The sequence below is a fragment of the Aspergillus pseudoviridinutans genome (assembly GCF_018340605.1).
Source record: "Aspergillus pseudoviridinutans IFM 55266 DNA, scaffold_1, whole genome shotgun sequence".
Lineage (NCBI taxonomy): Eukaryota > Fungi > Ascomycota > Eurotiomycetes > Eurotiales > Aspergillaceae > Aspergillus > Aspergillus pseudoviridinutans.
Window position 1 is genome coordinate 1,941,158 of NW_025091281.1, and position 23,786 is coordinate 1,964,943.

Here is a 23,786-nt window from a genome sequence, read left to right on the forward strand (position 1 = left end):
TAAGCCTGCAGGTGGATCAGGACCCATCTGAAAGGTTCTTGGATTGGTCGTAGAGAGCCTGCCCTGTGTCAGCGGGCCTTCAATGCTGCCTGATACATGGTTCTCTCAACCTCAGGGCATGAGGCCAGCGACTGAGGTGGCGATATCAGATTTGATCCACGGAACTGGCACAGCCGGAGATTGGTTTGGCCAAAGACAACAAACGTTGCTAGATGAGGTTTCAAGGAAGAAAGCATTGAGCTCCCATGGTTCTTTACTTCTATTCATAGTCTCCTATCACGGCTGGTCAGTGATGCATTGAACACAGTTAAGGACTACTGCGTTTTCCACACCATTAGTGATGTATTCCAAATACAAGGCCTATACATCTGGAGGAAGAAAACGGAAAAGAGCAGTGGAGCCGAGTAGAGTGGAGATCTCTCAAGGTACCTTGCATCTAGCCAACGTCATGAGAGATTGTTGGGGTTGACTTAAGCTTCCATAACATGAGCGCAAAATGGGGCAGCTTGGGCTGCCTTATCCTGTTGTTGCTTAGTCGCTTTCGCAACGGGGCATGGCTTGCGCCTCATGAAACAGGGTCTTATCATCTATGTTCCTGGGCGTGGTCACCAATACTATTGTAGTCCAGAGAGTGGATTTTGAACCAAGGAAATGGACTTGTGGAGGTGGGAAATTATACAAGTTTACCACACTAGACAGGTACACAAGAGCGAGAACAAGTAAGCGGCCCTCAAGTGGGACGAGATGGAGGTTCCCTGACGAGGATACAGTGGGTAAGTGACGACACCACTGGCAGCCAAGAACGCTGTTTGTTGGCTTTCCACGGCCTTTTCACTGTGGGGTTATCAATTTGAAAACTGTGCATTCATGAGATTTATAAAATAACCAATAATATTAGTCTAGGTAATCCAAAAGATATAAGACACCTCATCTTCCATCATGCCGATCTATATCTTAGCCACGTCATTGGATCAAGTTATTATTTCATTAATTATTGCTCTGCAAATCGGTTTCTCTCAAGCAAGCCAGCGAAGAGTCGAGTAACCGAGGTAACAACAACAACATAACATCGGCCATGCACCAACATACACAGTAGATACTCCTGGTACGAGAATACCCACAGTGCGTTCCTCTGTTATTGTTCCGATAATGCAGCAGACAGCCTCAGATTGGTCAATCAGTGCTCATTGATCATGAAAATGCTACCTAGGTGGATTCATCTTTTCCATTTTGGTATTGTGCTTGACCCTTGGATCAAGACGACCATCTTGTTGTGGCTGCCAATACTACCACTCGCCTGATGTATTGTGTTCCCTCTTCACTGTCACTAAGCGAGCTACAAGGCCGTCTGACTCGAGCAGCGCCTGCTCGAAGGGATACTACATTTATGATCTAATACCTGACACCTTTAACCATGATACTGAGCATGTGAAGCCCCAATGTCTTGATAGAAGGCCAAGCCTTGACCTCAAGAGACTTCATCTCAAAACGCATGGGTCCCCCGACAAAGCGTCAATTCAAGCGTCATTCTTCATCATGAGCAAACAAGATGGCCCTGATCTTCCCGCAAAGCCCGTTAGTGTGGATTATAGATGGACTGATGTAGTTGAGTAATGCCGATCCCTCGATCGATGTAAGCCTTGCATCACTTACAGCTCATTATCCCTGAAGCTGTCAAAACACCCATGTAGTGTTCTGTTCTGGTCATGGGTATGTTGGCTATGTGTGACTGCGAGGTGTAGGATATAGCAAGCCCTCATTAGCATTTGATTTGACGTTGGAATTTTCTGGCTCTCAAGCACCTCTCTATGTTATAGGCAATGGGAGGTACTCAAACTTTAGATCAGCATTGCCCTGTGCTGCATGCAGGTTTAAAGCTCTAGCTCTCGATCCTGGAGGAGTGAGTGAGAGTCTGGAGAGTCAAAGCCTTCAACCCAAGAGACAGACACAGTGACCGTTCGCAAAGAGTGCGAATCCAACTGTCCGAATCCTCGTTATCACAATACACCGGATTAAAGGGGGCAACGGCACGCCGCTGTCGGGGGTGAGCGAAACACATGATATAGACATTGATCCAGACTCAATAGAAACGATGTGATAATAATAATACAAACAAAAGCTGTTGTAATTCTTTGAGTAACCCATACTGTACAATACCTGATAAACAGCCGCTTTATATCTTGCCTCCAGTAATCTGCTCTCCCAGCTTCTTGACTCTGCCCTGGATAAGATCCCAGCGAGCTGCTTCGCTCTTCTTCGAATCGTTGACAATGTTTTGCACTGTCGGGGGCACACCAAGGTTCCAAATATTCTCACCCTGCTGGTGATCACTGCGCCACGCCTCGTTCTCGCCCTCGGGGAACACCTTCTCAATCTCGGCGGCAAGTTGAGCCTCGGTGGTGATAAAGGTACGAGCATTCATGTAAAGCGCTTGTAACGAGTCCTGACGTTCGAACTCATCCCGAGCCTTCTTGCTCTCTAATTTTGCACGAGACTGAGCAAGGCGCTCTTCTCTCTCGGGATCAGGCAGCACCGGGGTATGTTTAGGAAGCATCTCTTGGACAACAGAGGGACGTGTCAAGCGCTCGTCGTCTCTTTCCGGTTGCCGAAGAACTTGCTCGCGTTTTCTTTGTCTCTCAATGCTGCGGTACGCCATGAACTTGTCGGTCCGCTGCTTGCGGCTGTGCAATTCGAGAAGACCTTCCCGAAGATTCTGCCGCCTCATGTCGGCCATTCGCCGCTTCCAATCCTTGTATTCAGCGTGTGGCTCATTGGGGTCGATTTTGATCTCCTTCGATGGGAGTGGTGTCGCAGCAGCAATGTATTCCTCGGTCGGCTTGTCTACTCGGCGGGCAGGGAAGAGCTCTCGAGGAACGGGCAGCGTACCCTTGACTCGGGGTTTCACTCGTAGATCCGGCTGAATTGTTCGAGGGACGTCAACGAAATTTGGAGACTCTGGCCCGACTCGACGGCAGGAGGAAGAGGAGAAGCTACGGACTTGCGCCGTGGCAGCCCTGCAGTTGCGGAAGAGTGACATGTTGGACTGATGCCGTTCGCTCACGCCCCCAAGCAAGCGGAAAGTCTCTGTTGAATATGGAAAAAGAGGCCACCGGAGATTGAGGAGCGAGCAATCTCAAATCTTCGCAAGTGGCCAGACAAGAACGTAGCAAGCAATGAACAATCGAAGACGGCGGTCTCATTCTCAGAGGAGTCGGGAAAGATGAAGCGGATTTTCTTGCACTTGGTCCGTGCACCACAGAGCTTGGCACCCAGCCGGGAAAAAATAATCTCACTGAAATTTTCCTTTCCCCTTCTCTTCCTTCTCTTGCGCTTTGCCAACTCTTAATTTTCTACTCCTGCTTTTGGGACTTTTTGAAATTATTTTCTGAAGGCCTTATCAAGGAGCAGCATTCGTTATGGGTACAGGAAAGAAGGAGGCGAACCGTAAGGTACGCCAGGGGAAGGTTGGAGATGGCATGGCCAACGTCAGAACGAAGGGTGAAAACTTCTACAGGTATGCTTTGTGTGCTTTATTCAGCGTGAAAAAAATGTTTTGCTGACTTAATGGAAGAGATGCGAAGAAGGTCAAGCATCTGAACATGTTCAAGGATGGCAAGCCTCGACGTGACGCTGCTGGAAACATCACCGTCGCCGCCTCGTACCAGTCTCGAGACGCACCCACGGCTCGGATTGAACCCAACCGCAAATGGTTCGGTAACACGAGAGTGATTTCTCAGGAGGCTTTAACGTCCTTCCGCGAGGCGGTCGCTGAACGTGCCTCGGACCCGTACTCGGTCCTCCTCAAGACCAACAAGCTTCCTATGAGCTTAATCAGAGACAACGTTCACACTGTGAATGGATTGAAGCAGCATGAAGCGAAGATGGCCATTGAGACTACTCCTTTCAGTGATACATTTGGTCCCAAGGCTCAAAGAAAACGAGTCAAGCTGGGTGTTGCGTCCCTGGAAGACCTGGCTGGAGAGACGGTCAAGATGCATGACGCCTACGTGGAAAAGACGGACCAAGCCACTCACGAAGATGGAACAATCATCGCTTCCGGCGATGTGTCGACCGATGACAAGACTTTCAGTGAAGCACCCACTGCTCGAGAGTCGGTCTTCTCCAAAGGACAGAGCAAGCGAATCTGGAACGAGTTGTACAAGGTCATCGATTCTTCAGATGTTGTCATTCACGTGCTTGACGCTCGTGATCCCGAAGGCACACGTTGCCGGAGTGTTGAGAAGTATATTCGTGAGGAAGCTCCCCATAAGCACTTGATCTTTGTGCTTAACAAGTGTGATTTGGTTCCCACCAGCGTGGCAGTAAGTAATTCTCTGTTCATTCATTCCTACCCTCGAAGCTGTTGCCCAGTATGATTATCACATTGCATCTTCATGCTCTTGAAGAGTCTATATGCCATTGCTAAGTCAAGTCTTCTTCCTGCGACTTTGTGTCGTGCTTTTCTCCATGGAAGTTTGTCTGTTACAGCTCTGGCAGATTGACGCTGGCCCGTGCCGAATTTCATTCTGAAGCTAGGCTGACCAGTTTTCGTTTTGAAGACTGGTCGTAAAGGGCTAAGCTGTGTTCTGTTTGTGAGTTGAGTGCTGCTTCTGCCTTGTTGGCGGCTTTGTAGCAGTCCTCTTAGTAACATTTCACACATCTCACTATTCTCTGATCTCAACTTTTATCTGTTTTATCCGAGAAACGCTGGTAGGGTTCGCTAACTCTTATACCAGGCATCTTGGGTACGGCATCTCTCTAAGGACTACCCCACATTGGCGTTCCACGCTTCGATCAACAACTCCTTTGGTAAAGGTTCTTTGATCCAGCTTCTGAGACAATTCTCCTCTTTGCACTCGGACCGGAAGCAGATCTCTGTGGGATTAATTGGCTATCCTAACACTGGGAAATCATCCATCATCAACACTCTGCGGAAAAAGAAAGTCTGCACCGTGGCTCCCATCCCCGGAGAGACCAAGGTTTGGCAGTATGTGACATTGATGAAGAGAATCTATCTCATCGACTGCCCTGGTGTGGTCCCAGCAAACCAGAACGACACGGAGCAAGATATTCTCCTTCGTGGCGTCGTTCGTATTGAGAATGTTCACAACCCTGAACAGTATATCCCTGCTGTTCTGGCAAAGGTTCAACCTAAACACCTTGAACGCACCTATGGCATCAAGAGCACTGGAGATCCAATCGACTTTCTTAGTATTCTCGCCCGCAAGGGCGGTAGACTCCTCCGTGGAGGCGAGCCTGATTTGGATGGTGTCGCTAAGATGGTCATCAATGATTTCCTTCGAGGCAAGATACCGTGGTTCACCCCGCCTCCGAAGTCAGCCGGTGACGGCAATGCAAAGATCGAAGGTCGCGAAGGTCGGCTTGGTGAGATGGGTCGAAAGAGGAAGCTTGACGAGACAAACTCGGAGCCTGCGAGAACCACCGAGAATGCCTCTAACAAGGAGGACTCCGTGTCCAAAGATGAGGAATTCGAAKGCTTCGACGAAAGCGACGATGATGATGACTCAATTGCGAACCTTGAAATCAGCGATGAAGAAAGCGGGGAGGAGTGAACAGAAGCTCTCCTTCAACAATTTACTCCATGCGAGCTAATGCTTGTACAACTATATTGCCAAGGCTGCATCATTACGCTTATGGCTCCTCGCCGATCGCTGTTCAGGCCAACGGCGCATAGCCCGGCAGGCTCCGGATTCACCTTCGGGTTGCGTTTCAGAGTCCGCCTTCCGGCACACGCATTCCATCAGGATCCGAGTCTACTGTCTGATGTAGTCGAGGCCTTTGGACGCGTGTACTCAGCCCAGTCGTGGATTTCCACGACATGAGTCGGGCGTGACACTCGCCAACACTTCTTTCAGTTAATCCATCGTGACAACGCAATGGTCACTGAATAGGTGCTCAATGCATCGCGGTACTATTTTATTGATACCCATACCATATTCAAAAGGTAGTTAACATATCACATGAGCTCCTTCAGTTTGTTGTACCATTGTAAAGACTGTAGAAGACAAATGGGCGGTCTCTAGTAGCGTGAGCCTCACCGCCTGCAGCTCGTGTGGGGCCTTCTAGCCTCACTTTCCCCTCACCCAATACCACTAGCCCTTGCGGTTTGCATCATATGGTTCTCAAGACAGCAAGGTCGGCTGTGTGTTGTCTTCTGTGAAACTAGTGTCCATGACTACAACTATAATTCTTCATGTCTATGATCCCTAGAGAGATGTGCGACCGTTCCCCCAATAATGGCGGAAGAGGGCATGTATATTGTTCCCTACGGATCTTCTAACTTTGACGTTGTGCTGTAAGGGCTCTACTACACTGATCTGTGCTCGAACCAGGTGAATCTAATGGTTTCAATATCGCAGGCGTCACAACGATTCAGTCGTCGTCTTTGATCGAGACTCACAACAGCTGGTACTGCGGAGTGCCTCTGACGGCCGTGCGGGCCTTGATTTGACCGACTGTCCCTATTGCCATCGACCGCTTCGTGATAGCCATGCAGGTCAAGAAGGGCACCATGCTAGTTCTCTAGGCCAGCCGGAATTTGTCAACCCGGACTATTTCCGCATGCTCCATAATAGCTTGCCTGGCTCCGCGGACTCGTCAACACCCCCTTCTCCGCGTCGGCGTTTGGTCCAACCTGCTCTCGCCGATGGGTCCACGAACGAGCCAGCTCCTTCCATAAGTGGAACTCAGGGGATATCCTCTGCCGCATTTACCCAGGATTACTTCAGAAAATTCTTCGTTGAGGAGAGGATTCTAGGGAAAGGGGGAAAAGGCGTGGTGCTTCTGGTAAAGCATGTGCTTGATGGTGTATCCTTGGGACACTATGCTTGCAAACGTGTTCCGGTCGGTGACGATCACGAATGGTTGGAAAAGGTCCTGGGCGAGGTCCAATTGTTGCAACATTTATCGCATCAGAATCTCGTATCCTATCGGCACGTATGGCTTGAGAATGCTAAAATCAGCAACTTTGGGCCAAGTGTGCCGTGTGCGTTCATCCTACAACAATACTGCAACGCCGGAGACCTTCACAACTATATTTGTGGCTCGGTGCAAGATACGGCAACACCACATCAATTAAAGGAGCGTCTGCGGAGAAAATCCAAGGGAGAGCCGGAACCTAAGATTGACCTTGGCGGACCTCGCAAGCTGAATTTCGAGGATATCTATTCGTTCTTCAAGGACATCACGTCCGGCCTCCGGCACTTACATGTGAATGGTTATATACACCGGGATCTCAAACCTAATAACTGCTTACTTCATGAAACGAGCGATGGTTTACGGGTGTTGGTCAGTGACTTCGGCGAGGTCCAGGCTCAGGATACCACCCGATTGTCGACTGGGGCGACCGGAACTGTTTCATATTGTGCACCGGAAGTCCTACGACGAGAGTTCCCTGGAGGACCATTTGGCAATTTCACGTTCAAGTCAGATATCTTCTCCTTGGGGATGATACTTTATTTCCTATGCTTTGCGGAACTTCCTTACCGCAATGCTGACTTGATCCACGAGGAGAAAGAGGATCTTGATCAACTTCGCGCAGAAATCAGCCAGTGGACCGGGTTTGATGATGAACGTAGGCTGCGACCGGACTTGCCTGAGAAGCTCTATACTTTCCTCAAGCGTCTCTTATCTGTGGATCCCGACCGACGACCGACTGCGGATGAAGTCTTGAGCGGCATTCAGGCCGGTGTCAATGGGAATGAGCATTTCCGCTTCAGGAGGTCTAGCTCCACGAGTCCCGACCCTCTTACCAACTCTAGAATTCATCCAGTCGATAGCCCCGACGCTTCATCGGTGGCCCGATCTGTCTCTCCAAGAAATACACTCGCTGGAAGCCCGATGACTCTACGGCGCAGCCCTAACTATGAATCCCACAGCAATGGAACAGAGAAAAGAGACTCTCTCACCTCCGAGCGAGAGCTGATGATCCGACCCAGGTTTTCTGCTACCCCTACCCCTACGCAGGATCAAATCGACCGTGCTGAACAGACAAATGAGAACCGAGATACTCGTCCCCTACAGCAGTTGCTACCTCCGCCGCCAACTCGTCCTTTTCTGTCCAGGCTCTTCGGAGTAGTCTCGTCTCATCGATTGCCCACTATGCCATTTCTGGCCCTGTCTCTATTTTTCGTAAAAGTTGTTTCAGTCTTTCAGCCGTGTGCTCCCCTAGCTGTCAACCCTTGGGTCCTCTACCCCTTGCTTCTACTCGCGGGATTCATTCTGCGGTCCCGGAGTTTACTGGCACAATTTGTTGCTCTCGGTGTCCACGTCGTCATTGTCAGCCTCAGCGTGCGATTCCATAAATTATGTCTCTGGCAAGCCCCTGGAGAGGCAATGCTTCTTTGATTGTCCATGGAGCGGGAAATCCGTTGGTGGGCTTGGGCTCATGCAACAATTTTCTACTTATCCCGTCATGGCTTCTACCAAAAAAACTTCCGGGTGCTGTAAAAGGCCTCTGAATTTTCTCATGACGTTACGACTGTAGAAGTCTACTCAGGACTTGATACCTAAATGTTTTCGTGGGACTCTTGGAGTGAAGATATAATATGTTCAATAGTCCTGTCGAGCCACAAAGCGAAGAATAACAATGGAAATTCAATCTGATCATATGTATCTACAGAGCCAGCTCCAAGTGAAACTGGCGATGCCAGGCTGAACAATCATGTAGAGGGTGAAACGTAACCAGATTCCACATGTTCCGACCCATCAACCGTCCGTAAGTACTCTACTTGAGCACTATACGTGCAGCTGATGAGCCGGGGACGAAATACAGTCAGAGAGCCCTCTTAAGGTTCGATCTCGGAATCTTCTCGAGATGATCATACCACTGGTTCCGATATGATCATGGCTCCGCCAGAGCGCCGGAAGAGCAAGTGGCAGAGTGAGAATTCCATCTAAACTCGGGGAATAGATCTCTACACTAGAAGAAAGAGAAAGGACAAATGTTCATAGAATGGGTATATAATCTCATGGCCATGGTACATCTACGATGGCCTCATGCGCGCGGCTTTGAACTTGCTCACGCGCTTGGGGCCTTCCTCGGAGTCTATGGGAACCATCTCGGGCTCGTTGTCCACGAACCCACCGTTCTGCTGGATCTTCCGGTTTCGCATCCTGTAGAACTCCGTCGCGATTTCTTTCCTGTGCAGCTGCTCGTCGAGCTCGTCTGGCTCGGGAGCCACGGCGGCTCCTTCTGAGACGGTTCGCTCGACAAGGGTGTCTGCGAGGATCTTCCCCTCCGGACCTTCGGGTTGCGGTAGCGGGGATGGCTTCTCAACGATATCTGAGATTGGTTGTGAGAATGGTTTGGGTTGCCTCGGCTTGGCAGGGAAGAGAGGAATGGAATCTGGTGTTGGGGCAGTGGGCGTCCGATGAGATGGGCGGGGATCTGAGGCTCGGATGCCGTTGGTCGGAGGAACGACGCCGGGCACCTCTTCCGTGGTTGCTTTCCTGGCGCTCTTGAAGCGCGAGGCCTTCTTTGGACCGTTGCTGGCCGCCTGTGTCTTCCCGGCCTGCTGGGTGCGTTCAACAATCGATTCCGCCATTGTAGGCACTTCAGGCTGTTTGAGTGGAAGAGTCTTCTTCTCGGGGACAGTAGGTTTGGGGGCGGGAGCAATATCCAGCTCTTCGGCGAAAGCAACCTTTTTCTTCGGCTTGTTCTCCTGCACCGCCGCATCAACTGACTCGTGGGATTTCTCGATGCGAACAACAGCAGGCCGTTCAAGTTCCTTCTGGATATCCTCCGGAAGGGAAGCGGTATCTTTGCCCACGTTCCACATGCCCTTGGCATTCAACTTCTTCTCTAGCTCCCGCATCTGCCGATGATAGTCATCGTCCAGGACAGGACGCGTCCTTCCAAATTCGTCTTCTTCCTCTTCCTCGTCGTCATCATAGTCATATTCTTCGTCAACGGAGACTTCGTCCGCGTCTTCGTCTAGCTCAAGCTCGGCAACGACAGCTCCGACTTCATCCAAGCTGTATCGTAGCATCTCACGGCGTAGTTCTGCGTCTTCCGGGGGCTCATCGATATCAGTGATAGGCTGCTCCTCTTGCGATTCCGCCAGCGATTTCGATGGCATGGTGCTCTCATCCTGCTTTTCGGCCTGCTGATCCTCGGCTCCAGTAGCCTGAATTTCTTCAGCCCCGGTCCGATCATCCTCAGCACTGACAGGTGGTGCAGCATTTTCTGTGTCTTTCCGCTTCGGAACCTCTGGAATGTCCTTCACACCAGCCTTTTTCAGAATTTCTAGAAGTTCCGGGGCCTGGTTCCCAGGCGTCGAGGTGGAGCTGGAAATCACATTGCCATTGTCGTCGAGTTCCTCCATGATCTCCGTCATGGGAAAATCCGCGGTAGGTTCTGAGGGAAGTTGTTCGGCAGTTTGCAGCGCATAAAGCTGAGACTCTGCTTTGCGCAGCCTTTTTTCCATCGTCGCAACATTTTCCTTCACGTAGTCGATCCGCCTCGATATCAAATCGATAACTTGTTGCCTCGATCGTGCCACGCCTTGTTTCTCACCCAGAATCACCTTGACTTCGTCTTCATTAACCAGCGACCCGCCGAAGTTGCGGCCTATACGGAGAAAATCGCTCGTTGTAGCATTGTCGCCTAAATTGCTGATTTCCTCCTTCAATCCGTCGTACTCGGCCTCCCATGTCCGCCAATGATACAACGATTCCTGAAGTTTCAAGATATTGCCTTCGAGTTCGAGGCGCTGACGCTCAAGGTCTTGTAAGTGGCTGTCTGGCACGCCCATGGTAGAGATCCTCAAATGTCTTTTTTGTAAGAGTAGATATAATCATCACATAAAGTTTTATTGCATCCGACCTGACGCAAAATTGTCTGGCCAGAAGATTTGTTGCAGGTATGCTCAGATTTTGATGGCTGAGGCAAAGAAGACAAAAGAAGTTCCGCAGCGCGGAACCGTGAACCATGCTTCTGATTGGCCCGTCCCTCCAGCTCTTCAACTATCAGCTAACGCCGTCATCGCCATGAACATCTTTCTCCGCTCTTGAATCTTGCTCACATTCTATGAATACTCTCACATCATCGAGTGTATTAGTTTCGTCTGACCTTTTGATTGTGAATCATGTCTCCTGCTCGCGATGCCCTCGCTCATCGCGGGGATGAAGATGGTAAGTAACTACCTTATATATCTGTCAGATCTACCTATGATTAAATGCTGAATGACCCTGTTTAGAGGTCTGTCCTGTTTGTAAATCATCCCGCTACTTAAACCCGGATATGCGATTCCTCATCAACCCAGAATGCTACCATAAGATGTGCGAGTCATGTGTGGATCGGATTTTCTCATCGGGCCCTGCCAACTGCCCTGTCGCGGGATGCCATAGAACTTTACGGAAAAATCGGTTCAGAAAGCAGACCTTTGAGGATATCGGAGTGGAAAGGGAGGTGGATATACGGCGCCGAGTGATGTCGATGTAGGTTCTTCAATACTCAGAGTTCTTATCCCCTGAGCTTCGCTAACTACCTCCAGTCTCAATCGCCGCGAGGAGGAGTTCGACTCGAAACGAGCCTGGGACGATTTCCTTGAACAGCGTGAAGAAATTATTGCAAATCTCGTCCACGGTACAGACGTAGCGAAGACAGAGGCGGATCTCCAAAAGTACGCGCAAGAGAACATGAACTCCATTCGGGCCAACCGCGCTCTCGAAGCCCAGGAGGCATCGTCTTTCCAAGAACAACAGACACAGGAACAGGAGCTCGCACGTATCCGCCGGGAGGAAGCAAGGCAAGAATACGAGAACGAGCGACGAGAAGTCATCGCTGGCCGAGAAGATTATCTTGCCCGGCTTACAGCGGGAAAACCAGGCGATGCCGCCACCATTGCCCGCGAGAACCACAAAGTCCTTCTCAAGAAATCATCTGCGCGGCGTAGCGAGGAAGACCGAATCCGTCAGAAACAGGCCGCCCTGCGCAGCTCAGAGCTCAAGAAACTCGGCCAGGCTGCCACCACTGCTGACCGCGCCGGTCCAGCAGACACAGGTCTCATCAAGGGTCTCAAGAAGATCAAGACCCCGGAGCCCGAGAAGCCCTACGATCCATTTGACGGTTTCGTTCCCAACAAGCGCGACTACTATACCCTGCGCGATCACTACCCATCGAGTTACCTCGACCCAGTCAGACAGGACACCCGCATGCAGGCAGGTGGGTACGATTTACGGGAATATTATTCTCGTACCCTGCTCGAGGCGTTTGCAGGCTTAGGATGCTTTATTGATGAGGAAGTATCTAAACGCGATGCTACCAGTACACTTGAGAACTCCAAGCCTGTGGCCACTGAGGGGGCAGCAATGGCTGCTGTTTCGAGCTCTAAGGTAACAACATGAATACCATTCGTTCTGATGTGATAGCGAGCATGGATGGACTTTTTTTTTGACTTTTTTGGGGTTTGACCCACAATTTTGGACCGGAGTTCGGGCATAGGCTATCGGGTTGGATATCTAGAGCATAGCGATGGCGTTTTCTGGAATAGATTTTTTCTTTTCTCCCTCTTCATCTCTCTGCACTCGCCTGTCTCTATATCTGAAAAACGCCAATGTCATAGTCAATTAATTTCAAACCAACAGGATGAATCTATCAGTCTTTGTTCATTAACCAGGAATTTTCGATGCAGAAAAGAGATACGACGAAAGAGAAATTTTGACTGCCCAAGCTAAAGACATTTGCAGCTCGAATGTGTCATTAATAGTAAGGTTGCCTTACTAACCACAACAGCGCGCCAATGGTCTAGTGGTTAGGATGCGGTCCTCCCATTCCCCTACTGGGCAAGACCGAGACACGAGTTCGAATCCCGTTTGGCGCACTCTTTTTGCTTCCATTTATCGCTAGATAATTTTTTGAATTGTTCTGATAATGTTCCTTTTGTGAGACGGACGTGGGCTTTAATGAGTATTTACGAATCATGGTGCCCTCGCCATCAGCCCGGTAAATGTACCATACAAGGTGGATGGAGGCGAGCTCGGACATGCCCTCCGAGAACTCTCAGATGTCTGGCCACCACAATGACGAAGGGGGCCAATGCTTGTGTATATATTGGCCGAAGAGTACTTGGATATCCTGTGCCGTTCGTTGTATGACATTTGCTTTCTACTCCGTGCATAGCCAAGTCCGAGCACACATAGAATACAGTTACGTTTATATATTGATACCCTTAATTGCGCGAGATGTCAGTCGCAGGAAGTCAGTATGTTTTGCAGACAGGGCTGGCCTCCGGCATGTCCGCTACAGAAGGGCCAATGCACTCGCCACACCCGAATCCCGTTGACCCCAAGATGAGCGAAGAGTCTTACGTGTTGCCCAGTGAGATCATACCAGACTCGCAGGCACGAATCACACTGCGAGGAAAGGCCCACGACGTTCTAGTGCCATACATATGCATCGGCGCCTGGTCCTGGGGCGACAAAGCCACGTGGAAATACGATGCAGAACGTGACCTTCCGCGGATCCGAGCCGCTTGGACGAAGTTGCGACAGGTCGGGTTGACTTTTGTTGACACGGCCCCTGCGTACGGTGACGGAGAAAGCGAGCGTATATGTGGCCAACTGTTCAAGGATATGAGGCGGGAGGAATTCATCATACAAACAAAGTGGATGTCATGGCCTGACCCGACGAACGTGTTTCTCCAATCGCACGGCCCGGAAAACAAGCTCAGGAGCTCGTTGCAGAGGCTTGGCCTTGAGTATGTGGATGTCTACCTTGTCCATGGACCAACCCACCTTAGCATGATATCGACTGTCGCGCAGGGCCTTGCGAACTGCGTCAATAGTGGGTTAGCACGGGCCGTTGGCGTTGCTAATTATGACAAAGACGATATGATCAGAATGGCCAATGAGCTCGACAAGCATGGTATCCCCCTAGCGGTCAACCAGTGCGAGTACTCCGTCATCAGAAGACATCCAGAAGTGCATGGATTGATCCGTGAATGCCGCCAGAGGGGCATCGTCTTTCAGGGATATGCATCTCTGGGAGAGGGCCGCCTGTCGAACAAGTACTCCCGATTTCATGAGCCTCCGCGAACTTACCGTTTCAGTAGCTATCCCATGCACATGCTTGAGCCAACCCTGAACGTGCTTGAGCGAATTGCTGAAGAAAGACGTGTCCCCGTGGCCGCGGTGGCATTGAATTTCAGCATCAACAAGGGAGTTCTTCCTCTGGTGGGAATTCGGAGTGCTGAACAAGCGGAGCAGGACATGCAGGCTCTAGGTTGGCGCTTGACACCAGACGAGATGCGACGGATTGAGGCCGTGAGTATCGAGGGACACACCACGGTATTGTGGCAGCATGGTTAGGCATGCACTTCTACAATCAGATTGCTTTCTTGGTCAATCTAAGCATGAAACTTAGCTATGACAGTATAGTAGTCGGAAATGAAAAGTAAACATTGAAAAATGCGGTGAATTATTTCAATTACCACTGTAGGTTATGGTAGAAAGATTCTCGACTGTGGGTTGGCTTGATGTCAGAGGGAGTCATATGTGGTGAACTAATAGAGCGATGATTATGATGTTGTTGCCCCGCCCTCCCCTCAGTTCCGTCGTGGCACTCCCCGCATCACAGCAAGCCCAACGAGCACCTTCGCTCTTTAGACTCTCAAACCCACAAATCTAGCCTAAGATCTGCTTTGAATCTGACATCGAAAAATGGAGCGGTCTAACAAGCCCTCAGCCATTGGTGTGGCCGCATCACTACCCCAGCCCACCATCACCTTCCGCGAGAACAAGATCGAGGCCACCTTGCCCACCGGCGAGTCCGTCACTGTTCATTTGTATGGAGCAACGGTCACCTCGTGGAAGCTTGCAAATGGGCGGGAACAGCTGTTCATGAGCGAAAAGGCTCATTTGGATGGCTCCAAGCCTATCCGTGGTGGCATCCCTGTTGTGTTCCCTGTACGTCTAAGACCTCCTTATCCGCAGCTGGACAGCAGCACTGATCCGAGAAATCTTCCATTTGCTATAGGTCTTCGGTCCTCCTCCTCCTAACCACGCTACCTCCTCCCTCCCGCAGCATGGCTTTGCGCGCAACTCCAACTGGGAGTTCCTGGGCAAGTCATCGTCCGAATCGCTAGGGAAGAAGGATTGTGATGATTCGGTCAAGCTGGACTTCGGTCTGTCTCATACTATGCTGAGCGAGGAATTCCGGAAGGCTTGGCCGTATGAGTTTGGCCTTTTGTACAGTGTCACCTTGACCAAGGAAGGCCTGGAAACATCCCTGCAAGTGCAGAACAAGGGCAACCAGAATTTCGACTTCCAGGTTCTGATGCACACCTATCTCAGCATTGATGTAAGCTGCCATTTGTATCCTGATGCTGCTGCGTGACGTTGCTAATTACCAATGCGTCTCAGGACGTCTCGCAAATCCGGGTTAAGAACCTCGAATCCAAGACCTACATMGATAAGACCCGAAACGCTACTACGCACACCGAGACTTCGCCTGCATTGGAGATCAACAAGGAGACAGATCGTGTGTACAAAGAATTGGACCCTAAGGTTCCCATCATCGTGGCATCTGCCGCTGACGACAAGCCTATTTTCTCCGTTACACGCGAGGGATTGAACGATGTCGTTGTCTGGAACCCTTGGATCGAAAAGGCGAAGGGCATGGCCGATTTTGCCCCGGATGATGCATATAAGAAGATGATTTGCATCGAGGCTGGTTCCGTTGCTGGCTGGCAGACTTTGGAGGCTGGCGAGTCCTGGGAGGGGAGCCAGTCAATTCGGCCGAGATTGTAGATGCAAGGATGCAATGGCCGGGTTGATCCTTTCTTTTACTGAATGATGATGATAGCGAACTCTTGTGATGCCTTAAGGAACTAACTTGAACAAACTTGCAGTAAGGTGTCAATTGAAAGTAATTCTTGCTGGGCTTATGCTGGGTTTCGCCCATTGCCTTGGATAGACTTCAATTGCTGTTATTACACGTTGCGGCCCTTGAGAGATAGAAATTCAAACACTCATGTGGTTTCCAGGCAGGTCCGGGCGCTCTTCAGGTCAAGATAGGCCCCTCTTCTCTGTTTCCAACTCGGCAGGAAGACTTTGCGCGATTTCGGCGCTGTATTGTGGCCCCCTGTAATCACGTCTTCCGCGAACAAACCACCATAACGCAGTCAAAGTGACTAGTCCTACAGCAATGACACTCGAATAGTTCATGTTGTGAACTGTGACCGGGTGGGTGAGTGGAAAGCAAAAGAAGACAATAGTAACAAGAATATAGACCACAGTCACTCCGTTCACTATCAAGCCCATCTTTCTTCCCATGTAGAAAGGTCCAGGCACTATATTCTTCCGGCCTGTCAGCACATGAGGCAGTATAGCGCCTAGATAAGACAGAGTGCTCAACACAATATAGGACGATAGTAGTGCCTGGAATGCGGTAGTACTGCCGATGTATATGCAACCCAGGAAACTCACCATACCAGCCATAGCTACAGTGGCCCGGGTTGGATTCTTCTGTGTTGGATGGACATGACTGAAGTATGAGGCGAAAGGCGTTGCGTTGTCACGAGCAAGACTCCACCACATGCGGCCGCCAGTGATGTAGACTCCAACTAAGGTTGGAAATGCGGTCAGGAAGAGCACCGCAACCAGTCCGACTGCCCCCTGCCTTGATCCAGTGGCTTGTCGATAGATTTCTGCTGTTGGGAAAGCCGAGATCTCACTATGTAAGACAGCGTCGAGGTCCTCAATGGAGTAGAACAAAGCAATTAGGTAGACAAAGGTGGTGATAAAGGCAGTTAACATCTGGAGCATCGTCCCCTGAGGTACTCTGATTTCGGGCTTCACAACTAAGTAGAAGCATTGTTACCTAGGAAAGTAGTAGCCTCAAAGAGCAAGATCACTAACCTTCTTCGGAGAGATGGGTGATGCAGTCAGGGACTCCGACTGAGAAGGCTGGGTTGATCAAACCTATGAGGAAGCAAATACCATCCGACCAACCGCCGGTGTTGTTGTGATATCTTCTCCAAACCTCAGCATTGCTTGTATGCTTTCTCGGCATGACGGCGAGGACAATGACCGTCACCAATAGACCACACATAGAGAGCACAAGTGCAACTCGGTTCAACATAGGGATGAGTTTATTCCCGAAACAAGCCACCGCGCAACATATCCAAGCGAGCAGCTGGAAAACGATGAACACCTGCCATGAATGCCATTGCGAGCCTGAATTGAGCAGCATGTACATGGCCACAGCCTCGTTTCCGAGCATGGAGCTAATCGATGCAGCCGAGAGGAGCCAGGCACAAGCATTCAGGTACCCCGTTAAAAAGCCAACAAACCGTCCGTATTCTTGGCTCGACACCGATGCCCAATAATAAACCCCCCCGGCCGATGGCATAGAAGATGCGAGTTCGGACAGGGACGCGGATATGAGTGTATAAAATATACTGACAAGTATGAGGCCGTAAAGTATTGCCATGGGGCCTCCATCTTGCAGAGCTGCAACGATCGTCCCTCCAGTGACGGCCCAGGAGCTACGCGAACATATCAGCAAACTGTGCAGATGGCCAGCGTTGTGCTTGACCTACTTCGCAATGACAATACCGAGACTGACCAGGCTGAAGAGATCGAAGTGTCTTCTCAGCTCCTGCTTGTGTCCTAAGGCAGCCTCTAAACGTGCATCGTCCATCATGTTGGGATCATGGGAAGTATCCATCTGGTTGACTGGGTGAAGAGATGCAGTGGTGAGAAGAGAAGGCCAATCCTTCTTGTACCACAAATATTGGTGCTCTCGATGTGCCACAGGAGAGTTACTCGGTGGCATGTGCTCCTTAAACCACCTACCTCCTAACTCTTACCTCCTACTCCATGCAAGGAGTTGTGGCTGCCCCCATATGGACGCCACGTGGGTTGCATATCTGAACAGCGTAGGCTTACTTGGTCATCAAATCGCTGATGCCATGGCCAGCGGTAGAATATCATGTTGTCCTTCCCGAGAATAAGCCGTGAGTTGCCATGAGATATGGTAAGATTTGACGAGCTGTGGCATGATAAGATGAACAATCCAAGAGACTACAGTCTCTTAGAATCTTTGACAACGTCTGCAAGTACTTACTGCTACAACCGCTAGAGGGGTAAGGGAACTTTGCTCTTGCGATCCCCACGCAAGGGGGAGCTCAGGTAGTATTTTCGGGTCGATCCTCGCCACTGAGTCCACATTCTCGGGCATATTCATTGGCCTTTCGATTGTTCTCTGCTATTTCCATATTTGGGTAAAGAAACGAGAACGCTTTCGGTGCATGGTGGTGGATTTGTGACAAGAAAGAGGACGATAAAGATCAGAGACCTGATGCAGCCCGACTTATATATCCCAACCACATGCTGCTCGATGAAGTTCGTCTTCTCCAAACTCTTTCGCCAAAGTGACTACCTTTAGGATCATCATCTCGTCCAATATTATGGTCTTTGCCTTTGTCACTGAATCATGTAATTCGCAGCCTTGTTTATATCATTTCTTCGCCCGATTATTTGGTAGGCCGTCTAACTGACCGTACTTGAATTTATTTGAGTTGAAAGGAGCAGGTAATTGCCATAGTCACATATATCATGCTCATCATACAAGCGCCGGAAATCCACTAATTGCCAGGTGTTCTCAATTGACAGGCGCTTCGGAATCTTGAAAGTCGCCCAACTTCAGCAGCTTCTTCGCACTGTCCTGGCCGATGCAACGATACGCCTCACATCTCACCACTGCCCCCTGAATGGCCTTCGCACCATTATCCCACCAGCCACAGCCATTTTAGATGGTCGCAGGTGGGTAGTCGATGCTGAAGAGGGCGCCGTCGGTGCCTACGTCGTCCACCACATGATTGAGTGTCGACGTAGAGAAGTGTCTGCTGGTGGTGATCCAGATATTCTGCTTAGAATGGTATTTTAAACATGACTTTGCCCTTCTCTTCAGCAATGGGTTTCTCTACACCTTCGAACCAGTGGTTTATACGCCAATAGTCAAAGGGAATGCGTTGTCCCAGCTGACCGATGATAACCTTAGCTGTGGGTAATCGGTCAAACACGCCATTGCTGATCAATCCCAGAGTATCCAGACTCACCCCATTAGCGAAAGACACAGGTGGCCCGATCAAGAATGGACGCTGACTGTACAGTTTTTCCGGCATCACATAGGCTGGTGCTGCAGGGTGGATATAAAGGGGAACGTCGAGCTCCATGAGGACCTTCCAATCGCACTGAGGTTGGTCGTTGAAGAGCTATGTTCGCCATTCGGACCAGCATGTTGGAAATCACAGAGCGAAGCGCCGTGAAAGCCGAGATCCTTGATGCATCACTGAAGTTCCTAGCAGCCTGAACAGGATCATGAATTGACATCCAGGAAAAAGCTCCCAACACGGTCTTGATGCTCCTTGATCTGCTCTGCGATCCAGTTGTTCGTCAGAGTCGCTACTTTCGCCGCCTCGGTCTTGTCCGCAATGTTCTGGATCCCGGAGAGAGTCAAGAAGATCACTGTATATGCGATACCATGTCCGTTGGATAATTGGAGACGCTCACCCGGTGACATGGATTTGGCGCACATAGCGCTCACGCTCACGGTCCCAAGGAGCGACATACAAATCGGCGTCTCTTTCGACTCCTCCGCCAGGCCAGCGTGTTCATATGTCTCCTCTAGGACAACCTTTCCAAGCATATTGGGCCATTATCTGGACGACATAATGCAAGAAAGGACTGATCTAGCTTCGAATTGCCACAGTTGACTCTACGGCTGGAAGGTATACTCAACGAGGGTTGAGCCCCTTCTGTAAGCTCGACAGGTCATGACGCAAACTCAAGGTCATCACTGATTCTAAAATATAGCATTTTGCTGCGTTATTGGGTCTACGCAGACTACATATCTATCGGACGACGACGTCCATTTTCGTTGACTATGTCCTCTTGAAAACAAGTTGTCATATGTTCTCTCCGAACAGAACGAAGTCATCGCATACTGCAGCTGGACGGAGACGATCAGCTTCGGCATTATACCTCAAAATCGTGGCGATAATCCTGTTGACGGATGACGAATCACTTTTGAGTCCTCGTTTGCTGGCTAGAACAGCCAGTTGAGTAGAGATCCACGATGGAAGAGTGGCTCTCCCAAAAATCGCATCCTATCACCAATCACAAGGCTCACGGTAGGCCCGGACTCAATTCTCCCACTCGACTAGGTCGGCTTTGAAACTCAAACGAGTTGAGATGTTTCCATTGAAGAGATATTATTCAGTCGCATTGTGGATGATAGCTACAGATGTGCAGTGACTGCAGATACGCAGTTCGATTCTACGATCTGGAACACTTGAACGAATGATGGAACCTATTCAATTCTGAATTGGATTTAGTTACTGACACCTAAGGTGGCGGCCGTAGATAACTACGTTGGAGTGAGAGGTGTTCGGAGGTGTTGCTCCAGGACTTCTCCACTGGCTAAACATACGCGTGGTTCTCGGAGCGATAAAGCATTCCAGAAGAGATGGCTGGAAATCATGGTTTGCGGTTTTCCTCTCTTTCGGAGCCTCTCTACCTGAGGTATTGGCAAAGAATGACTCTTTGAAACCGCTCTGGCGATGACGTACATGCGCCATGTTGGTTGTTGCCCTCTTCTTCTGAACAATTTGTGGAAAAATATGCCTCTACCAAGATTGAATTTGGCAATGAAGCCTTACATACTGGAGAATGCTTTGGCTGGTACGAGACATGTATGAATGACTCCAATCAATGCCTGACCGCCATTTGGACAAATGGACTGACGACGATTGAAGTTTGATCTCAACCGATCACAACACGGCTATTGTGCATTACCAGGTGAGCAATGTAAGCACCTGCTGGGAAAGCAAAGCGTGGAATAGCTTACCACTGAGCGTTCTAAACGCACGCTCAAAGACTAGTTTGCGTTCTATTTGATTTAAGCTTGCCATTATGCTGATCCTGACCGTCTTGTGCAAGTTATCAGGACAAGCGAACCCTGTTCGGGCCTGGGTGCAAAATGTCGAAGTGCCGGAGACCTTACGGGCGAAATTGCATACTCGAATACCCTTGGTTCAGAAGAGATCAACCCAGGGAGGAAATCTCGCTTACAGACGCTTAATGGGGAACTATGCAGATGTTTCTCCAAGTAGCCTTGGCTGCGCTTAAGACGGCAAACGTATATGACGGCACTCAACCACCTCCCTCACTTGAAAAGGCATTGGTTGGACGTGCAAGGGAGATAATGACAAAGATAAATAGTCAAACATGATTCAAGTGTGAATGACAACAGTGGGTCATACAATTTCGTGGCTCGTGCTCCCCAGCCTGTCATCCTGTTCGGAGTGGCCGGAGTTGGGAAGCATTCAAGCATTCTTTGGTGCGGAAGAATGCACTCAAACGGTGTTGCCGAACATTGGATGTTTCTCTGAGCGTGGATGTGGCCAAGGTCCTTACGACTTGTGGTCCCAGCATCCCTTGCGTTGAACTCTCCCTTCCCTCCCTTTCTTCCCTTGCTTCATCTGGGTCTCGAGTCTGACAAATTACAACAGACAACAAATGAAGGACTGCGAGCTGTACCGTTTCAGTTCTGACACAAAAATTCAGGATGTTAATGCGGTCAATCAATGTTTGGATACGCGGACCATTTGATAGACCTGAGACATCATGGCTCACAGTGAAATGGCTGATATGGCTTGATCTTTAAAACCCGTAAATGGCGATGCAACCTTGACGTTTCGTACGAACTGAAGCTATTTGCTTCGGATGAGCAAAAAGCACTCCTTGTCGGATTGCCCATTTGTTGCGCTCCATTGTCACGATGGGGAACGTGTCGCCCACTCCACAACAGCTGCTCACGGAGTCTGTCATTTTCTGGAGCATTGCGATTGTCCTCTACGTTGGTAGAATGTACGTACCTTGAGACGCCTTTGGGAGGTAGTAAATGTCTGACCGGGCCAAGGATATCTCGTGTTATCTCAAATGGATCGGCCAAGCGCTTATACTGTATGCCCCGGTAGGTTTGCGCCAACCCGTATTACAGCTACTAACGGTAACTGGTGCAATAGTTGATGACTATGTCATGAGTGCAACATTTGTGAGTGTCGACCGTCTGCTCGTCCTCTATCACAAACGGCTGACATGGCAATGATCTCATCCTAGTTGATCTATACGAGTCTACTGATTCTGATCCAAATATCCGCCCGTTATGCAACGAACCTGATGGACCCAGCCGACTACGACAAAGTCTTAGCCAACCCTCAAGAAGTCAAGGACAGGATCATTGGTAGTAAGATTGTCATTGGATTGGAACAGTGCATGCTGTTCTCGACCTGGGGAGTCAAGATCTGCATGTTGACCCTGTTCTGGCGGTTAACCAAGAACCTCCGATTACATCTCTATGTCAAGATAATCGCGGTGTATGTTGCGGTTGGGTTCGTTGTCATTATGGTCACCTATTATGGCGTCTACTGCCGACCATTCTCCCAGTACTGGGCCATGCCTGTCAAGAACCTTCAATGTGCGACCTACCAGAACTACTCCATCACTCAGGCTGTCTTCAACATATCGTCGGATGCAGCTATGCTAGCGGTCCCGGTCCCGCTGCTCATTAAAGCACAGATGAAGATGAGAAAAAAGCTACTGCTTATCTGCATCATGAGCCTCGGCGTATTCACCATTGTGGCGGCCATCTTGAACAAAGTGTTCAATTTCGCGTCCCCTCTGACCACGACCTATCAGATTTGGTATATTCGGGAGGCCAGCACAGCAATTTATGTGGCCAACCTGACGTGCTTATGGCCGCTGCTCCGCAAGCTATTCGGCCTGAAAGCATTCCTATACGGAAGCAGGCAGTACCGACAGCAGGGTGCTCAGGCCGGCAAGGAATCCTCAGGCTCACAGTCGCGACCTTCGTTTACTCTCAACCGTGCCCTCAAGATCAAAGGATCCGGATATCGACGGGCTATCAAGGAGCTTATGCCGTCCCTCAGACTGGATGGACGAGAAGCAAGCAAGGAAGCAATCGCCAAACCATCCTGTGAACGCCTGGAAAACTCCGCAGAGCTCCAAGGAATAGACTTGGATGAATGGGACTATCAACAAGAATGTGTGAAGAAGGGGCGTGTGCAAGTCGATCTTGAAGCTGGATCGACCAAGGATAACAATATATCGGAATCACGATCTAGATCGGGTTCACCAGGGCGAATAGCCGGTTACCAGACGGGGATATGGAGGGCTTAACCTAGAAATTAGAATGAATGAATCTCTAAGAATTAATCATGGCAAACAATAGAATAACTGAATACACTATGAACGCCCCGAATCAAACAAGCTAGGCCGGAAGACTCATTCCTGTGACGCCTGTTGTGATGCCTGGAATAGAACCATCTCCCGCTAGACTTAACCGCAATTACATGGCACATGAAATTGGAGAGGACTTCACCCAAACCGTCCTGCAAAACTGATCAACGCAGACTGGGAAGGCACTGACATACCCATAAATCGAGGTCGTCTCCCATCCTCCACATCTCCCCAATCCAACTTCCCCGCGTGTTCTACCAAGCTGACTCTGCACAGAGGACACGAGGTGTGATATCTCGTCAGCCACAAATCCACACAGGCCGGATGAAAAATGTGCTCGCAAGGCAGCGGCCGGACGTCCTCATCATCACTGAGCTGCTCCATGCAAATAGAACACAGGCTCGGGTCCGGGGCGTCGCTCTCTGCCCCAAGGGCTTGCTTCCCACGGTGGAGGGTCCTCCAGATACTGAGCTTGACAAGGGGGAACTGTCTATCGA

At 50.0% G+C, this 23,786-nt stretch overlaps 10 protein-coding genes and 1 non-coding gene across 11 annotated transcripts; 7 read left to right on the forward strand and 4 right to left on the reverse strand.

Annotated features, from left to right (window-relative positions):
* Positions 1 to 2,173: 2,173 nt before the first annotated feature.
* Asppvi_000688 (uncharacterized protein) lies at positions 2,174 to 3,037 on the reverse strand (the record flags this gene model as incomplete). Its single annotated transcript, XM_043296995.1, has 1 exon — positions 2,174 to 3,037. The coding sequence occupies one exon, from the start codon at positions 3,035 to 3,037 to the stop codon at positions 2,174 to 2,176; it is 864 nt and encodes a 287-aa protein (XP_043152930.1).
* A 379-nt stretch (positions 3,038 to 3,416) lies between these two features.
* Asppvi_000689 (putative GTPase NOG2) lies at positions 3,417 to 5,573 on the forward strand (the record flags this gene model as incomplete). The annotated part of the gene is made up of 3 exons (XM_043296996.1): positions 3,417 to 3,514; positions 3,572 to 4,322; positions 4,737 to 5,573. 3 exons carry the CDS (start codon positions 3,417 to 3,419, stop codon positions 5,571 to 5,573), a joined length of 1,686 nt encoding a protein of 561 aa, XP_043152931.1.
* A 684-nt stretch (positions 5,574 to 6,257) lies between these two features.
* Positions 6,258 to 8,367, forward strand: Asppvi_000690 (protein kinase IKS1; the record flags this gene model as incomplete). The annotated part of the gene is made up of 2 exons (XM_043296997.1): positions 6,258 to 6,316; positions 6,381 to 8,367. The coding sequence occupies 2 exons, from the start codon at positions 6,258 to 6,260 to the stop codon at positions 8,365 to 8,367; spliced, it is 2,046 nt and encodes a 681-aa protein (XP_043152932.1).
* A 638-nt stretch (positions 8,368 to 9,005) lies between these two features.
* Positions 9,006 to 10,775, reverse strand: Asppvi_000691 (prefoldin-like protein; the record flags this gene model as incomplete). Its single annotated transcript, XM_043296998.1, has 1 exon — positions 9,006 to 10,775. The coding sequence occupies one exon, from the start codon at positions 10,773 to 10,775 to the stop codon at positions 9,006 to 9,008; it is 1,770 nt and encodes a 589-aa protein (XP_043152933.1).
* Positions 10,776 to 11,108: 333 nt separating this feature from the next.
* On the forward strand, positions 11,109 to 12,369 carry Asppvi_000692 (TFIIH/NER complex subunit TFB3; the record flags this gene model as incomplete). Its single annotated transcript, XM_043296999.1, has 3 exons — positions 11,109 to 11,154; positions 11,220 to 11,460; positions 11,517 to 12,369. 3 exons carry the CDS (start codon positions 11,109 to 11,111, stop codon positions 12,367 to 12,369), a joined length of 1,140 nt encoding a protein of 379 aa, XP_043152934.1.
* Positions 12,370 to 12,758: 389 nt separating this feature from the next.
* Positions 12,759 to 12,845, forward strand: Asppvi_000693. Its single transcript has one exon. It is a non-coding gene; the product is annotated as a tRNA-Gly (tRNA).
* A 361-nt stretch (positions 12,846 to 13,206) lies between these two features.
* On the forward strand, positions 13,207 to 14,331 carry Asppvi_000694 (aldo/keto reductase; the record flags this gene model as incomplete). The annotated part of the gene is made up of 1 exon (XM_043297000.1): positions 13,207 to 14,331. One exon carries the CDS (start codon positions 13,207 to 13,209, stop codon positions 14,329 to 14,331), a length of 1,125 nt encoding a protein of 374 aa, XP_043152935.1.
* Positions 14,332 to 14,682: 351 nt separating this feature from the next.
* Asppvi_000695 (D-hexose-6-phosphate mutarotase) lies at positions 14,683 to 15,771 on the forward strand (the record flags this gene model as incomplete). The annotated part of the gene is made up of 3 exons (XM_043297001.1): positions 14,683 to 14,928; positions 14,999 to 15,322; positions 15,385 to 15,771. 3 exons carry the CDS (start codon positions 14,683 to 14,685, stop codon positions 15,769 to 15,771), a joined length of 957 nt encoding a protein of 318 aa, XP_043152936.1.
* A 258-nt stretch (positions 15,772 to 16,029) lies between these two features.
* Positions 16,030 to 17,800, reverse strand: Asppvi_000696 (putative choline transport protein; the record flags this gene model as incomplete). Its single annotated transcript, XM_043297002.1, has 3 exons — positions 16,030 to 16,823; positions 16,882 to 17,510; positions 17,565 to 17,800. 3 exons carry the CDS (start codon positions 17,798 to 17,800, stop codon positions 16,030 to 16,032), a joined length of 1,659 nt encoding a protein of 552 aa, XP_043152937.1.
* A 1,545-nt stretch (positions 17,801 to 19,345) lies between these two features.
* On the reverse strand, positions 19,346 to 19,675 carry Asppvi_000697 (uncharacterized protein; the record flags this gene model as incomplete). The annotated part of the gene is made up of 1 exon (XM_043297003.1): positions 19,346 to 19,675. The coding sequence occupies one exon, from the start codon at positions 19,673 to 19,675 to the stop codon at positions 19,346 to 19,348; it is 330 nt and encodes a 109-aa protein (XP_043152938.1).
* A 2,133-nt stretch (positions 19,676 to 21,808) lies between these two features.
* On the forward strand, positions 21,809 to 23,229 carry Asppvi_000698 (uncharacterized protein; the record flags this gene model as incomplete). The annotated part of the gene is made up of 4 exons (XM_043297004.1): positions 21,809 to 21,897; positions 21,950 to 21,993; positions 22,056 to 22,084; positions 22,150 to 23,229. The coding sequence occupies 4 exons, from the start codon at positions 21,809 to 21,811 to the stop codon at positions 23,227 to 23,229; spliced, it is 1,242 nt and encodes a 413-aa protein (XP_043152939.1).
* Between the last annotated feature and the right edge of the window lie 557 nt (positions 23,230 to 23,786).